Raw genomic sequence first — 18,723 nt, forward strand, 5'->3', positions numbered from 1 at the left:
GAAACTCTGATGCAACAGCAGAGCTGTGTAATCTGCAGTGCTCACTCCTAACTACAGAATGGACTTGTGGGCTTTCCTGCTCACCCCAGCTCACTGGCTCTCAGCCAGCTGTTTCATCTATACCCTGCAGTGCTGCTGACTTGCTACTTAACCCTAAATACCTTTCACTGGATAAAACATCTGCAAAGGGATGAAAATTCAGAGTCTACAAATAGTGGAGTCATCTGTCTTTCACTGAGGTAAATAAAAGCCATCTCCTATGCACAGCTATCTGTTCACAGCAGGAGGGAACAGTGAACACACTCCTTCATGATGATTCCTTTATAATGTTCCTTATAAGAGTGAACACACTCCTTCATGATGATTCCTTTATAATGTTCCTTATGAGAGTGAACACACTCCTTTATAATGCAACCTTCCCCTGTGGGACTTAAGACAGGCAAGGCTGTGGGCTTCTGCCATCACTGTCATTTCAGACTTGCTATGACAAGACCAACATCAAAAAGCTTAGAGAACTAACACTGCTGTCCAACTCAGAACCCAAACACCTGGAAAAACAAGTACAGCAAACTACCTGAGCTGCATCATATGGCTGAGTCAAATTAGCCCTGTCACTGATAAGTCACCTATAATATCTTCACTAATTAAAGATTCTTATTTAAAGCCACATTAAAGGTACATTCAGAATTCCAGTCTGATTATAACATCTCCATCTTTGCTGCTGAAATAAATTATTGTACTGTATCAGTTTAAAATAAGGATATTTCATGAAGTCTCTGTCAGAGATCAGTCTGCTGTTAATCCATTTTAACATGACCAGTACCTGTACTCCTAAAATAAAAGCTTAAAGAAGAGAAATGCTGGAAGGTATCATAATGCAAACAGCAAAATCTCAGCTAATAGCAATTTTGCCATTAATATCCACACAGCAAGATTAACCATATAATCCAAATGAAACAACAGGCTTTAAAACATAACCACTTTCCAGGACATGCAATTACAGCCACTTGAAGCTCAGACTACTAAATTTTTATGCTTGCAAAGCAAAAACTGAATGCTTTTCACTAACTGCACACTTTTAAATTCAGTTGACACTTCAATTTTGAAATAAAAAGGGAAAGGTCATTTACCGTGTTGTTTGTAGATGGGTGGCTTCCTGTAAATGTTGACACCTTGATCTGTGATATTAAGAAACAAAAAAAAGGGGATATGAAAACTACTTCAATTGTAGATAAAGATAACCACTAAAGCAATAGATAGACCAAATCAAGGATGTAGCACAAGAAAAAGCCAGAAAACTATTTCTAGTTTATACAAAACCAGATTATTTAAAGAAAAGAAAACATAAGAACAAGTGAAAAGTCAAAGACATGTGGTATGAAGTCCTTTGGAGCTGATTCTGTAACATGTGGATGCATCAACTCATGAACCATCAATTTTAAAGTGGGATAAAAGAGAAGAAATGCAAACAGGCAAGACATTTCAATGGTGAAGATAGAAGCCATTTGGGGGAAACTACCCCAAATAACTTCTGTGGAAAATTGTGCTTCAGTCAGAACAGCTCAATTTTCTTTCCAACTGACTGGCTGGATTGAACAGAGGAGAATGCAGTGAGCCTACAATTCACTTCAAAATCCAGAGAACAAAACCACCTAGGACACTGCATTGAACAGGCAACAACAGCCATGCTCCAGTGAGTCAAAGGGATTCTTTATGCAGTGTTCACTGATATGCTACTAATTCTCAAACCAGAAAGATTTTTCTTTATTTTTTCTGTAATTTACACAAGGCCCACCATATTGTATATTACCTATGTAAATCAGAAGAAAACACTTCTCAGAACTCTAATGCAGTAAAATCTACAGCATGTCTAAATGATTCCATATTTTTCCAAATAATAATCTAAGACAGGAACCATTTTGTTCTAAACTACCTTCCCACCCCAGCCAACATTTCGGGTATTCAGCACAGCTACAAATACAAAAGCTAATCCAAAATCAGCACAACAATGCAAAAATGTGCCAAATCTTATTAGAAGAGCAAATTGACCACAGGGAGCTAGAAAATTAATGTCAGAAACCCATTTTGCTATTTTATGCTGCCTGAAAAAAGTTTTCAGTTACATTAGAGTGAAAGATGAAAAGGAATTTCAGAAACACATGTGCTGTATCACAGATCCAATTAAAGTGTTATAGGAGACAACTTTGCCTTTGGTGCTAAGGAAAGTTAAACTTAAAAATCTATTGAAACAGAGGCAAATCTTACTCTGCAGAACCCTACATCCTTAAACAAACAGGCAAACTCATTGCACAGAAAGGCTGTGGTACTTCATTCCTACGTGGGATCTGTTATGGCCACTTGACCAGCAAACAGGTAGGAACATTTCAAGGGCAGTCATGCAGTCCTTCTGCGCACAGGGACACCAGAGAGCTGCAGGGAGGATGGGAGCACAGCTTCTTCCCTGGCTGCAGGGCCCCAGCTGGTGAGGAGAGCTCCCACACCATGCTCCAGGTCATTTCTCACAGTTATTCATGCAATCAGGCTTGAGTTTAGTGAGGCACCGAGAGCCAGGTGAGCTTAAGCGGTTAAAAGAGCTAACCTCAGCCAAGCCGGGTCACCCTGACTGAAAGGGGGGGTGCACAAACTGTTCATCTGCCAGATTTGAGGAGAGAAGGAAGGGCAATAACCTCTGGCAGTGAGGAGGAACACCAGGCTGAAGGGAATCTGAAAGTTAGCACTGAATCAGCCAGATCCATGTCCAAAACCTAGGGACACACAGCTCATCCCATCAAAATCCAAGACACATGGTCTTCTCAGATGCTGGAACAACTGTGGAGCTCACTTCAAAACAGAGACTATCTCTGTGGAAAAGACATCCTAAGGCACACATATCCTTGTGGATCTGCAGGACTCTCTGAGACACCAAGCCATTGCACAGAACAAGAAACAACCTTAACTGCTTTAAAAAGAAAGGGACACTAAACTAGAATTGCTGTGTTCAAGACTGAAACAAGCCACAACAGTCTAAATGAACAATATATGTAATGCCTCACTAGTCACTTCTTTTCTGCATGTGAATCAAAACCAACTCCTCTAAAATTAGAGCTATGCTGGTGCTCAGCTGGTGCAACTGGAAGAAAAATCAAGCCCTACATAGTTCATATACAGCTCACAGGCCATCAACCAGCTCTGAAAAATGAAGCATTCTAAGAGTGAAACACCTGACCAAGAGAGTAGCTGAAAATCACAATAAACCTCTATGTTCCTTAAGGCACTACTCCTCTCAGCAAGCCCAGAAGCAGTTCCCAACGCTGAGGGTGCAACCCATGGCAAACGGTGTGAAAGGATGGAGACAAGACAGAAGTTACAAAGGCTACATTCTACACTGTGACAGGACAGCGAGACACACACGGTGCCAGCTCCTACCTGGAACATGGAAATGTTTAGGGGCCTGAGCGTAAGTTGGAGTGAGAGGGCGACTGTCAGGCCGATAGGGGACAGGGGAGTTCCGACCGCTGGACGGCTCATTGCCTCCAATGAAAGAATGGAGAAAACAAAATGAGAAGAGGGAGAGCAATAATAAAAAAAAGAATAAATAAAAAAAAAAAAGAGGCAAGCCCAATCAAACCCAAACAAAATCGGTGGAATCAAAACCTCCAGAGAGAAAAGAAGTTGAACTAAAAGTATAAATACAAACAATAAGGAGAGCTGGTAGTAGCCCTGGTGACCTTTTTTTCCCCCCCCCTAATATTCCTGCAGAGACAAAAATTCATGTTCAGGCTGGAGTTGAGGTTTGAGCAGCTCAGACTCATTCTGACGGCATGCAGGCAGGAGCTGTGCGCTCGTAGCTGGTGATTAGATGGGCAGGTCAGAAAAGAAGAATGGAAGGTTACTTGGCAATGGTTTTTTAGTACAGAGATTGATATTTGGAATTAAAAGGCGCAAACACGGAGCAGAGTAGTTGATATGCAAACCCAAAGCAGATAGAAGCAGATGCTGGCAGTTACTACAGTTCACTAAACCAAAAGTGTACAGAAACCAGAGACAGAAAATAGCTGTTAGGTCACTTGGTCCATATCAAAAGGCGTAACTGTTCCCCAAACACTCTTTCATTGGTTTAGGAAAATTCTGATTTGGCAAAATAATTGGTAAAGCAGCGCAGCCCATCTGGTGGCTGCACACACCTCGTTCGTGCCGCTCCAAATCTCTGTCAACGCCAAATTTGGTTCTGATGACATTACTTCACCACTGCTGATTTAGCAAAGCTGAATCTAGAACCTAAAAACCTTAGCTCTGGTTTGTACACGCAGTTTGTGCCTTTGGTATGATTACCCTTACTGGGACTTCCCCTTTGCCTCCTAACAATGCACCACCTCAATCCAAAATGCTCTGAAAGTTTCTGTGCCTTGTCAGGGAGTCAGGGCTGCTACACAACCACGATGCTGGAGCCCAAGTATCAATACTTAACAGCCAGATATCCATTCACATCTCTGTGTGTTTACCTTGAAAGAATGCAGCTGCCTCTTTTATTGTACCACTCTTCAAACTAAAGCAAATTCACACAAAGAATAACCATCCACACAGGTGCTTATTTCACATAGGGGGGCTGACCCCAGCAGTGAAAAGTAGGGGAACATCAAATCCCTTCCATTTTTAAAGTATGCACAAGGGCTTAAAAAACCCGAGAAATGTTGATTAGGAAAGCAAGAAAAAAAAAATGGACGGCAGAGGAGGGAATGATAACAAATATAAAAGGGCTATAAAACATAAGAAAAAATAAATTTCAGGCTTGTTTCCTGTGTCCTGTTAGAGGACCCAAAACCTTAGACTCAACACAATATTTATCTATTTGGGGTGGGGAAATAGGTGTGGGAGAAGGAAAAAAGAAGTTTTCTTCACACAAGAAATCCTCTTTTACTTGAACAGTCATCTACCAATCTAAAAGGCACTAAAGGAGAAAAAAAAAGCTCCTTTACAAACCTTGCTGAAATGTGCCCCAGAGGCTTCAGGCAGTATACAAGTTAATCCACTGTATACGAATGTTTTAAAAATTACATGCACAGTTCAGGGGGCTTGGCTGTACAAAATTTGTCCAGAAGAATGCATGTGCAAAATTCTGTATTTAGCACTTTGACATTTCAGCCTTAAATGACATGATGCTCTCTTAGCCAAATGCATTGATGGTGGTTTTCTATTCTGGGTGCAGTGATGCTGAGTTTCTGGTCAGGTAACTGCGAGGCTTAGGTTTGCTAACTCTGAAAAGCATCATGAATGAATAGTTAAACATTTTTGTTTATCTCAATCTATGGCCCTTTACTTAGCAATTCCAATATTGTGTTCTACTTCTCCACCCTTTGAGATATTGTGATGGTGAAACACCTCACTTGATTTTACTTAAGTCTCTTAATTCTAAATTCTACCAAGAAATTATGAGTTACTTTTCAGCAAAATCATTGTTTTATAAGGGAAAAAACCCCATCAATAAAAATATGTCTTGAGATACAGTTAGTTGTTTATAGAGAACATGTCACTCTGCCTTTTTGCTTCCTTTGGCAATTATACTCAATGGAAGAGAAAAAACAAAAGGGATTTATTGACCTGTGGACTTGTCTCAACAGAGGAGTCACAAATACATTTCAGCCTTTGGGAACTGGTAGACTACATGTGTGCACGTTCAATTTGCAATGCTTCTATCATCAACACTACAAATGCAGGGAAGAAATCCTTCTTAGACCCCTCTCTACCTCTAGACACAACCAAGTGTGCTCACACCTATAAATGTATGCTGGCTGGTCTTGCATCAGGGACACAGATAATTTGTTCAGAGAGAACTGGACACGTGGTATAATGCACCCAGCACCAGGCAGACAGTTACTGTGGTATCATCTTGCACGTGATGCTTTACAGATGCCTCTGCTGGCTTCTATTTCCTGGGGTACCTAATGACTCCTGCTAGTAGTAACAAATAACTCCCCTTTACACTTCCTAGGATGGCAGGCTCATTGCCTCCAATCTGTTCAAGAAGGAATGGTACACCTACTTAGATTCCCATTAGGCCATCCCTGAGGACCCACTCTCATAACGAGGTTAAGTGCTTGGGATGCAGCTGCAAAACCACCCACAATTTATGGAAGCAGTGCCAACATCTGCAGAATGTGCACATGCACAGAGAAAAGCAGAGCTCCTGGCTGCCTGTACATGTCTCCCAGGGCCTCATGGCCAGCCTGCTTGCAGCTTTACATAAAAACCCATTAAATCTGGGTTCCTTGCCTGCACAGAAATGACTCTCTTACTATTGCAGATATGCTGTAACTACTCTGAACTCCCCAAAGCAACAAAAGCACTCCAGTTCACCAACACTGTAGAAAGAACTAATTCTTCACACCCTTGTCATGAAGTTGAATATGTCTGTGTGTAGGTGGGGGGATGTTAAGAGATAATGGAACAAGCTTAATGTAAAAATCAATCACTACAGAACTGCACAAGGGAAATTCAGAGGCTTTTTTGACTTTCATTCTCTTCGCTCCATCAGGTAGTTGTTTTCTATAGCTGAATTTGTTAGGCAAGCTGCTCTAACAGCCAGAAACAGAACTGCCTGCCTATACACAGCTCAGTGCAATGCAGGTCTCTGCTGCCTTCTGAAGTGCTCACCACTGGGCTCACTGTGGGATTTACAAGCTCAGCTCACAGAATCAGGCCAAAAAACCCATATGCAACCAACACTGAGCCTTCTGTCAACTTGCAACCAACACTGAGCCTTCTGTCAGGTTCCAGTTTAGTTGCTCTACTTCTGAGTAGACGTAGGAAAACAAGCTCAACAATACCTGAAACCCTTACTCCTGTTCAGGTTTGGTCAAACTATCATACATCTTGTCCAGATGTGTAGGCTTTATTTCACACACGAAACTGAAAATCATTGAAAAGCCAATACACAACTGTCTTCCAGAGCAGAACTTTCACCTGCATCCACAAAACCCTGGAAAGAGTTACCAGGTACAGAAATAATTTGATTTCAGAGACCTGCCTCAGGGAAAGAAAAGGAACCAGTGAAAACCAAGGTCCAAATTGTCTATGAAGGTGGGTAGGCTCTTCATGGCAAGGTCTGTGAGCAAAGGAATACACATTACTTTGGAACCCTTTTACATGGAAATCTTATGGGGGCTTTGCAATATTCTTGAATGCCTCTGAAAAATTCTAGGCATGCAAGATGAAATCCTGGCTCTCAATGAGGGTTTTGTCTCTGATTTCAGAAGGGTCAGGGTTTCTTTCATTCGTGGACTTGTTTTGATTCTTTCATAGCAAAGACAGTGCTTTATTGAGACAAGACCAAATTCAATGGAGAGTCTAAATTAGATTAAATGAAGTCTAAGCTGTTGTATATTACACACTCTTCCAGCTTCTTCATCATGTATGTTACATCAACAAACTCTCACTCTAAGGCATGTTTAGCCCCTTTCATTCCTCCAATTTCTTTACTTTTGGCTGTGTTTAGGAGGCTTAATCATTATGCTTCTTTAAGCCTTATGTTGTATAAAACACACTGAAACTGATCTAAATGTCTTCTTTTCTAGCCTGAGCACTCAAAATAACACAGGTGTAATGTGTCATATGACACTTCAGTTATCATTATGCTGCTGGGAAATCATGCCCCTTTACCAAAGCACTTGAGACATGATCTATATTTTCTGACTCCTAAAGAGAAAAACCCCAAAAGTTATTTTTTTGTGAAATCTTTCTTACAAACCAACATCAAGGTCACCTTCTTGCTAAAAGTACAAGTGAGAAAGGCTGAGCCACTAAAAAGATCACATGGTGCCTCTTCTGTCACAGTGATATGAATTTGAGCTTTCAGGAGCTTGGCTGAGTTATGACATATAAATGCTGTCCAGGCCTTCCAAAAATTGAGGATTCCTACAACATCTTTCAGGACATATCTGATAAAAACCATACTTCCCCCCTCTGTCTACAGCACTTGCAATCCCACTTGGCCTTTTCTAACAATAACTGAGAAAGAAACCTGACCTACATGCCAAGGTGATTCTTTGCAATCTGAAAACAATAAGCATGGATTTCCAATAGTTCTTCTCATTTATCTGTTGAAGAAGCTATTTTCTCAACAGAAAAAGAATGAAAATGCCACCTGAAAGAGTGTGAGCATTGATCTGGATTTACAGCAAAGAAATGTTGAAATTGCAAGGACTATGAATTAACTGCATGCTGAAATGAGCAGTATAGCTATTTTTAAGGGTCCCAATCTTTTTAAGTGAGATTTTTTTAAAAAGAGAGACATAGCAGAAAAGTGGACAGTGCAGATTATCAAAAATCATCTTAAAAAAGGCAAGAGTAAAATTAGTGGTGGTGATCTGAATGGTTAAAGAGCTATGATATTGAGATCCTTTAGCATATCTTGAAACTTTGAGGCAACAACTTTCTTGCAACTGCTTTTGATTATCTTCAGTTTATGAATATCTATAATAATCAATGGTGCCAGATTGGAATCTATGTTCAATTTACTCAGCTTTGTCTTTTTGAGCTCTTGTAGGTGATATAAGCTATGACCTTCTCCCCCAAACAGAAGAGATGGCCCAGCCAAGTGTTCCAATAGAACTCAGAGTAAAACCACATCCACAAAAAGCAAGAAACAAAATTAAAATCTTACTGAGCTAAATGACTCCCTTGAAGGGACACAGTGAAAGAAGAATCCTCCTCCAAATCAAACCATGGATAGTAAAAGATTGAAAAAAAGACCAGATCCTCAAATAACATAAATCCTTGCAGTGCTACTGCCTTCAGCAGAGCCTGCTGATTTGTACTATTTGAGGAGAGGCCTAGAGATTTTAATTTTACTTTGTTGGGCCCTAATTATAGCCAAGGTGAATAACAAAGATTAAGTTCCTTTTTGCCATTGATCTTTATATAATCTCTTTTTTTTTTCTTCTTCATAGTTTTGATCACCTTGCTCTCATTCAGGCAATGCTGTAATCAAATTTTCACTGCATGTTTTAAGAATGGGGCAGTAATAATAAAATTTGATAAACTAACTAATCAAATTTTCACTGCATGTTTTAAGGATGGGGCAGTAATAATTAAATTTGATAAACTAACTAATCAAATTTTCACTGCATGTTTTGAGAATGGGGCAGTAATAATTAAATTTGATAAACTAACTGCTGAAGGGATTGCTGTCTACTGCTTTAGAAAGAAGCTAAATTGGGCACATACAGGTTCTGAGTAATAAATGACAATGCTTTTCTGTGTATTTCTACCAGGTAAAAGCTTGGTGACTCTTCAACTAGGGCCCTTAGAAATGACATATTTCCTCCAAAAAAAGGACATTATGTCTATTCTAAACATAGTTCTGAGTGCAGCAGCACATTTCGAGGCATGCTCAGCTACACAGCCATAGGCAACCTCCCAGAGACACGCCTTCACAGCTCTGCCAGAGCGCTGACAGCTCTCCAGCCTGGAGGGTACTCCCTGGAGAGAGGCCTGGCTCCTTACCTTTGGCATGGGGGATGAAGTGGTGTCGGAATGGGGAGTTGGGGCGGGAGTCATGGAGCGCGGGGCCGCTGGAGCGCGGGGGTGCCACGCGCCGCGCACCCAGAGCCAGCAGCTCTGCGGCGCCCGGGAGGCAGGGGCAGGACAGAACGGAGACAAAGAAAAGCAATAAGAGACAGGCAGGGAAGGAGGCTTCGAAGGAAGCAGAAAAAAAAAGGCATTGAACAATTAGGATTCTGGAAAGAAGGAAGGAGAAAAAAACAACAGAACGGTTAAAGACGCACCAAAGGGCCCGTAAATGTTAAGACAAAATTACAGGAAGTGTTAGAAGAGAGGCTGAGGTTTGAACTGCATCACTAATTTAGCATAACTTCATTGGCTTAATGAGCTTCTGAGCAATGCCTTGTTACCAGAAAGTAGCCTGCTACCAGCATGCAAACATCACAAACACTGACGCTCAGTTAGTTAAGAAAGCAGCTGGTTTGAAAAGTCCCTGACCAAAAAATGTCAGTCAAGAGGCATGCAAGCTGTTTTCTATTGTTTTAAGACATTCCAAAAATGCTGCCAACATCAGCTAGGGCACCAGGGGAGGAAAAGGCTGCAAACTTTTTCAGAACTTGTAGCACTTGATTTTTGAAGAACCTTATCCTGACAACGTCAGTACAGCAGTTCACTTCTCTCTCAAGGGCTAGCTGGGAGCAAAAGACAAGTGATCTGGGGCCACTGGGTTTATTCAGAGAGAAATTATTCTTACAAAATAATGTAGTGAAAAGAAGTGCTATTAGGAGGAAAAAACCACATATATTTGTGCTATTATTCAACAAATAATTACTGTAGGAAAATTATTAAAGTGGCTTTAACAATTACCCTAAAACAGGGTAAGAAAAATCAAATGACAAATTAGCCAGAATTACTTCTGTGTCATATGAGGTTCAGTAACAGGTGAGCCCAAGATGAGATCATCTGAACACAGATAAGTTTGAACAAATATCTCTCCAGAAAATCCTTCAGGCTGTGGACTTTGGAAGATTTTGCATTGGATCACAAGCCTGGCTTGAGCCCACCTGCCCATCACAAGAGTTACATAAACAGAGATTGCTTCTGGGGAAGGTCTTTGACTGAACAGAGGCAGTAAAACTCAATCTGAGTCAAGTCTGGAATAGGGCCTGGATTTGTTCATATCCCTGACACAAAAGAAAAAAATGGAAAAATCCCCTCAGACATGGAGAACCAAGGGACAGAAGTTTGCAGCTTTTTCACATTTTCAAGTCTCTTTCAGTTTCAGTTGTAACGTCATCTTAAAACACAGTCATGTTGTCAGCACTAAGTATCAGACACAATTTGCTTCTGTCCCACCTCCCTTGGGTCCCCCTAAATAAGGCATTCACTGACAGACACAATTGGCTGCTTTCAGCCCACCCCCACTAGGAAATGGCTACAGCATTCAAGTTCCACAGTGGTGGCTCTATTATAAATCTTTAATTTTAAAAATGCAGCTCCTATTGCATATGGGCTTTTGGCATCCCAACTGTTCAGCTGTAATCACCAAGGAAGATGAAACCATGCAATTGTATCAATTAATTTAAAAACAGATCACAAAGATTTAATTCATTACCATACACAATAAAATCAGTCTTGAAAATCTTCAATAAGTAGCATTTATCCATACATTTTTATGCATTTTGGGTGTGGATGAATAGTTCGTTTTCATATCTTGCTTTTAGATACACAACCAGTAATTTTGAAGGCACCGGGAACCTGAATGACCTGTACATTTTCTATACTGTACAAAGGACTTGTACATCACTGCTAAACCAGAAATTAAAGTATGCTTTCAAGTGTCCCCAGGCAATTGCCTACAGCTTTAATTAAAAAGATACTTTCTGAGTCCATGTCTTAAAAAATGACAAGCAATTTGGAACATATGGGTGCTTTGCTTCTGAATATGAGATTCTATGGCTGCACCAAGCTTTAAAGGAATTTTTTACAAGGCAGTAAACCTAAATTACAAACTTCTGTACAGTCAAGCCATAATTTTTGTTTCCAATATGTGATACTTTTCCCAAACTCCAGAATGATCTTTGTAATTCACTGCTGCAAATTTCTGCTTGCTTTCAGAAACATATACATATTTTTAAAAGAATTGATTGAAAACAAAACCAGAAGATGAGTATTTATGATGCAAGAAACAGTCAGCCTAGTGCAAAAGACTACGTCAATCCAGAATAAAAAACAGGTAGAAAACAAGAGATTAAAATCTACAACAATTTTTCAATCCTAAATTTCCACTTCTAAGAGAAAGAAATGCTTCACTGCACCACTGAGTAGCATAATCAAGAAACATTATTTTTGCATGGATCTGCAATGCAGTTGGCCTTACCAGGTCTGTGGAAGTGCTGTGGGGAACGTGACATGGTGGGGGTGTAGCTGTGCCGGCTGTACACGGGAGAGTTAATGGAGCCCTGGCTGGTGGACCGGTGAATCATGCGGTCCCGAACGTCCTGGTAGCCCTGCAGGACAGAGGCAGCCACTGGTAAATGTAAATGCACAGAACACATTTTTAGCAGCACTTAAGTTCTGTGGATCTGAAGGCATCAGCAGAAGCGACTGAAATAGCAACATCTCTTAAGCTTTCAACCTACTTCATTAGCTCTGCTCTCCAAGGATCTGCTCCAACCCATTTTTACAGTCAGAACACAGTCGTGGAAGGTTCCAATTCCACCTGTAATTTCTATTAAACTCTATAATAATCCTAGATTTGCCCACATTCCCCGACTCCATAAGGGAAGCTGCATCCAGAGCATGTGTGTCCTGCAGTGTCCTGTACAAGACACACGAGCTGGCCATCAGCAAGCTAACTTGGAGACCAGAAAGAATTCAATAGCTGCAGCACAGAGCTCTCTGTGGCTAAACTGACCATGTGTCACCAGCTACATCAGCAAGTATTTATATCCAAATCAGATTCCCCATGCATCTGAAAACATGACACCTTGTACAGCAAAATTCAGTTTACTTGGTTTCCTGGGGGTAAAAAAAAAAGCCAGTAAAAAAAACAAACAAAAAACCTCAAAACAAACAACATCCTCATCCCCCCCAGCCTTCCATGAAGCAAACTAAACCAGGACAAAAGGGAAAGGACTGATTAATCAATGAAGATTTACAATAAATTTTACAGTCACTTTATTTTTAACTAGTAGCAATAAGTGCAGCTTTTATGTTGCAAATAAGCAACAGGATAATGCAATTATAATGATTCTGCAAGGCCATCTATGGTATCCTGACAAATGACTTTCCAACTCTTCCATTTTATTATGATGTCCAAACTGACTCCTCTGGCAAAGCAAAACCAAACCAGACCATATTTATGTTTTCTTCAAGACAAAACTGCAAATGTTTCAGCAGCAAACATGGGTTATTTTTTGGATGCTCAGAGCAGCATTTTATCTGCTGTAAATCTTGCAGCTCTCCAGACCTGAATCCTCCTGTGCCACAAGGAGCAGGAATGCACCAGAAGTGACACCTGCTGGACAAAGGGCTCTGCTTTAGTGGGAGGAGTGGCAGCTCCACTTACTGTACAATAAGAGCTTCATGTTTCCTTTTTAAAAATAATTTTTGTTAAGTTTCAACATTGAGAAAACAGGCCTGTGTGGCAAACAGAGATGAATCTGACTGACAACAAACCCAACGCCTGCACTGGCTCAAGGGAATAATTCTAATCACAGTAGGACACTGCCCCCAAAGGTTCCACCAAACTTACTTCTGCAGAAGGGGTGGGTGATAAAGTCCTTGGAGACTGCAAAGACATAAAAAATAAGGTTATGAAATATCATTGCATATGCTGGGCCAGAAAATGGTAATCTAAACATTGCTGCAGGTACTCTGACATATGACAGTGTAAAGTGGCAATGCAGAAATTATTGAGACCATTCCAGCACTGAAACCTGCTTTTTCCAAATGGCTCAGGGACTGGTCCATAAATCATTGATGTTTAAAGTTTCTGAGAGAATCTTTTTAAGCATGATTAATTCAGTCAAGTACCATGCAAGATCACCTTAGCCATCTAATCATTGTGGTAATTAAAACATAGCTGTAAAGATCAAAATCAGAAAGAGTTTTTAATTTAACAACCATGCCTGTCATGAAGAAATCTTTAAAATGGAAATCAAAAGTAAATAAACTTAACTCAGAGCTTTGCATGAAAAATCAAAATACAGAATATCTTTCAGGATGAAGCATGTTTTCCCTCCAACGCACACACTCTGGCAAAAATGTGCTTCTCCCCAAGGCCTTACATTTCATACCCATGCAAAGGAGCACGTAGTTGTCATCAACATTTCTTTGATGTGACCTCCTTTAAATCTCTGTGTTGCTCCGTGGTTACGTAAGGAGAACAGACAGGAATTACAAGCCTGTGTACTGAAAGAACTGCACAAAGGCCAGTGGGCAGAAATATGCACAATATTATGAAAAGTTTCTGTAACACATAGGGAAACTGAGGCAAGAAATGCCTTTAGAAGAAACATATGATGATGCATATGCTGATGGTACAAACAAGAAAAAAAGCTATGTGTAATTACCAGTTATGTGTTCTTCAACCACCAGGCAATTTGAAGCTGGGAGATCAGGATTTAATTATTTCCTTTGTGCACAAAACTTCAGTATTATTTCTCATAGTAAACTGGGCAAGAAATTATGCTTTTAAATAAGATTGCAATTATAGAATGATATAGCTATTAAGATAATATCTCAGAAGCAAAACAGCTGATTCTGGTCCAACTACTACACTAATGTACAACAGCAGTAGTGTAAAATACATGCAGAGTTTCTGGAAATAAATATCCAGCTGGTGGATATCCATAAACTTTGGACTGAGAGACCATTCACTCTCATGGGAATGCTAAGTATCCAAACAAAGGCAACGATTTTTCTTGGATACAGGACATCTCCTTTGCAGCAAATTTCCATAAAGCTGTTAAAAACTGCTTTTTCTACTTTCCATCAAAGCCTTGAAATCTTTTATATTCATATTTGTCTAATTCCTATCATCTAACAGCAGCAGCTGTAAAAACTTGCTCCATAGTGCTTTGGAACAACATTCTCTACAAAAACTGAGAGCTAACCTAAAAATTTCAATATGAATGAAAAAAGCACATGTTGTGAGGTGCATTCCCACATTTTTTCACTAGCAATTCATGTGTTTATCTAAATAAATGAACTTCTATTATCCGCTGGGGTTACCTGGATGCTGAGCTAATGGCTACAGTAAAAGGTAGTCACAAGAATCTAAGACTGGGAAGGCAGCCCAGAAAGTACCATGCTGAATCCAGGTACTTTTCCTTTCATGTATTTTTACTCCATCACTAGCTGATGTTGTCTTGTGGCTTTTTTGGGAAATGGAAGCTCACTCTGCAGCCAATTTAGTGTCTCATCGTGCACAGGTGAACTGTCAGATCTCAGCTCAGAGGCTGCCAAGGAATGTTTGCTTCTCAAAGTGTTTCAAATCCTGGTCTATCACAGAAAGCCACACTATGATCAGTTTGAAACACACAGTGCAAGTGAGTGAGACAAGCAGCTCCATCCCAGAACAGCAAGCAACTGGGAATATAGTGATGACTCCAGAAGAGGAAGAAGGGGAAAGAGAAGGGGAAGAGAAAGAGGGCTTGTTTTGACCAAATTTATATAAAAATCTCTACTGCAACAGTCTCAATTCTCTATTGCTTTGAGATCTGAGAGTCTCCTTGACTACCTGAAGCCACACAGGTCATTTTGTCATTGGGGAAATTTCTGCTAACTTTTACAGGTGTCATTCTGCATGTCACACTGAACTATTTTAGCTGTCTTTTACTGAACTACCAGGTGGGATTCCTGCTCCACTTGGAAGCATCTGTCATGTTAGAAAAAATCCTTTTTTCATTTTATGTCTGCTTGTTTAGTGAAAGGTGTTTCAGAGCATTTAGTGCTTTCAACAAACAGAATGCTTGAAATAAAGGACAGAGAGGTGAAGTGCTGCTTCTCAATGTATACGCAACGAAGTCGAGAGCTGAGAAAAGACAGCCTGTGCTGCTTGCAAGGCAGAAGTGACAGGTCCCGAAGAACCTGTCAATTGGCAGTTTCGGGAAACCTTCTCCTCGGTAGCAGACAATGAATTTCCGATCTGGTTTGTGTTTCTGAGGGCGATGACAGGCGGACACAGCCCGCGCTCCCCGCGAGAGGGCGCCGGGACTGCGCGGGACGAGCGAGTGAGGGAGCGCTGGAGGCTGGGAACCGAACCGAACCGGCCCGACCCTCCCGTACCCTGCCTTACCCTACCCGGCCAGGCCCTGCCCTGCCCGGCCCGACCCTTCCTTACCCTGCCCAGCCCTGCCCGACCCTGCCTTACCCTACCCGGCCAGGCCCTGCCCTGCCCGGCCCGACCCTTCATCACCCTGCCCGGCCCTGCCTCACCCTGCCCTGCCCTGCCCAGCCCGGTCCTGCCGGGAGCGCAATCCCAGCCCCGGCCCTGCCCACTGCCACGCTGTTTTCTCGTTTTCTGTGGCGAAAATCTATCGTTTCCTTGTGGTCTGTTCCCTAGAATTAAGGTTTGTGTGCATCTCTAGATTAACTTTGGTTAATGTGCCTCTTGCACATCTTCTCTTCTACACCCAAAAATCTTTCTTTGCTGAGCCTGGTGATTTTTTTTTTTTTTTTCTTTTTAAATCATGGTGAGGTGTCACAGACATATTTTCTGAAAAATCCTTTGCTAGGATTTTTCTCCTGAGAAGCTGAGAGGCCTCAGAAACGGAATGTAAACAATAATTATCAGCTGCTGTGGAATGGCAGGCGCATCTTTTACTGGTCTCATGTGGCTGTTTTAATTAATGGCCAATCGCAGGTTCAGCAGTGTCGGGACTCTGGTCAGTCACAAGATTTTATTATCATTCTTTTCTAGCTTTCTGATGTTTTCTTTGTCTTTTTTTAGTATAGTTCTAATGTATCATTTTCTTTTAATATATATCATAAAATCATAAATCAGCCTTCTGAAACATGGAGTCAAGATTCTCATCTCTTCCCTCGTCCCAGGGTGCCTCAAACACCACCACAGTGAGGGGCATTTCTAGTTCTTCATGCATAAACTGAGGGTCCCCTTTTATTAAACACCACCACACACACACCCTTTGCAAAGAGAATGCAGGATAAATCACTGCACAACTAAACTTGTCACCTTCTTTGCTTTTTAAAGATGATGGGGACTGATGTACATTGTACCAAGACTGCTGTCACTCGATTACCACCACACAAACACAGGGTAAGGGATCACTCCACCCCAATGGGCTTGTGTTCTCATTAGGGCAAGGGAAGGGGTGAGAAACAGATACAAAGAGGTGAGGTAACTTGCCCAAGGTGACAGAAGTCAGCGGCAGCATTGGGTGAAAACCCAAGATCTTCTGAAAAGAAGGTGAGAACCCCTTCTGTTTCCAGAACAAATTTCTGTAGTCAGTAGAAATTCACTGAATTTAATGCTGGTGAAAATATGGTGTAAGAAAACCATAAAGGCTTTTGCTTATTTCCAGAACAAGCACAAAAGCAGACAACTTACACCATATTGCTTTATCAGCTGCCAACATACTGCTGTGTCAGTACGAAACTCCCCTTTAAGGATTAACATACAGTTCACCTTCTCTGGTGAGGTTAGTTCCCCCCGTGTGACTAACAAGAGAAATGTGTTTGTAGAAGGTTTTGTGGAACGGGTCAGGCCTGTTGGAACTGGTCACAGGTCACCAATGCACCTCACAGTGGTTTTGAACCAGATGCCAGCTGGATTCACTACCAACATAAATTGGAGGGGAGAAATTCTGTAATGTTCTGACCTGTTAATCTCTTATTTTATTCCTGAGCTGAATTTTCATTTCATGATTTTAAAAACTAGCTCTATAAAACATTTAAGAACAAAGGAGAAAAACTGATGCAGTTCTGACCCACAGGTGGGCAGAACACTGATAAGAAAGCAGAGTATTAGTCACACTGAGCTGGTATTCTACAGACCACTGGTGGGTGAATGATTTACTGTAATTTTTTCTTCAACTTATCTTCATACTCAATTCAGTTACAGTCAGTAAGGTCACTGAAATTACAGCAGTAAATCCATTTCCACGTCCATTTAGATTTGCATTCAGGAAGTCTGATTCACTGACAGATGGTATTACATGACAAAGCCTGCTCCACAGACTGCACTGGAATAATCTAAATAGTAATTGCAGCCATGGAAATTCACCTGAGAGAACTGGGGACCACCAATCTGAAAGACACCTTCACATACAAGTATAGAAAAATAAATGACATAGTGTTTTCTTATTGCTGTGTGATACAAGAACCCTTACTAAATGTCAGCAGGTCAAAATGTGAGGCAGGCGTTTGTATAACACAATTAACCTGCTTTCCCAGGTGGAAGAGCACTTCACCCTGACACAATTTTATCCAGTATGTCTGGCAAAGTGCTCTGGTCATACATATTTCTGTGAAATAAGTATCCTGCTCCTCCTAGTCCATAGAATATCATGGTATTCCTCCTGTCCTCCTGTGAATATTGGTGCTCCACAGCACAACAGCACATTGGCTTTTGCCCCACATGCCTTGCCATTCCCAAAGATGAGGATATCCGTGGGAGTCATGAGGAGGCACACAGGGACAGGCTGCAGAGTTCCCCTGTGCTGATGTAGGTGTCTAACCCTGCAGTCCCACACATGAGGCAGCACTGTGAGCGCTCCCAGAACCCCAGATGAGACAGACACAAAGCACTGTGAGCAGCAGCAGCAGCCACCTCCAGCAGTGCCCATGGGAAGCAAAGCAGGCTCTGGATGCAGTGCACAGCAGAATGAGGTGCTGGTGGGTCATTACCTCTCCAAGACTCTGTCTCTCCTGTCTGTCCTCGTAGGCGGAGGTGTAGAATGGCTCATAAGTAATTAGGTCTGGACGTTCAATGTCATAAATGGCCTTGACTTTGGGAATGGCTGCTAAATCCTTGTAATCAAGGATTTCATTGTCTACTTTTGCCTAAAGGTCAAAGACAGAAGATAAATTAACTTACACAAATGCACTGGCAATTTCTGTTTTACACAATTCATGATTTTGTGTATTTGTTGTCACACTGTTGCTATGGAAACCCTTTTTTGGCACCCTACATCTAGAGTGAATGCTTCTTGTTCTTCTCCAGCAGGCCTCCTCTGTAGCAGCTCACAGTGTTTTCTC

General features: G+C 41.3%; 1 protein-coding gene across 4 annotated transcripts in view; it reads right to left on the bottom strand.

The window, feature by feature from the left end:
* Positions 1–18,723, bottom strand: part of ABLIM1 (actin binding LIM protein 1) — a 191,958-nt gene that overhangs the window by 17,283 nt on the left and 155,952 nt on the right. For all 4 annotated transcript variants that reach the window (XM_030241349.2, XM_050976309.1, XM_050976311.1 and 1 more), the window contains exons 10-14: positions 18,373–18,528; positions 13,256–13,291; positions 11,879–12,008; positions 3,427–3,531; positions 1,131–1,178 (exon numbers count right to left, since the gene is read on the bottom strand). In XM_030241349.2, the coding sequence (XP_030097209.2) occupies positions 1,131–1,178; positions 3,427–3,531; positions 11,879–12,008; positions 13,256–13,291; positions 18,373–18,528 (475 nt within the window). The remainder of the gene's footprint in view (positions 1–1,130; positions 1,179–3,426; positions 3,532–11,878; positions 12,009–13,255; positions 13,292–18,372; positions 18,529–18,723) is intronic.

The sequence above is a fragment of the Serinus canaria genome, chromosome 6 (genome assembly GCF_022539315.1).
Source record: "Serinus canaria isolate serCan28SL12 chromosome 6, serCan2020, whole genome shotgun sequence".
Lineage (NCBI taxonomy): Eukaryota > Metazoa > Chordata > Aves > Passeriformes > Fringillidae > Serinus > Serinus canaria.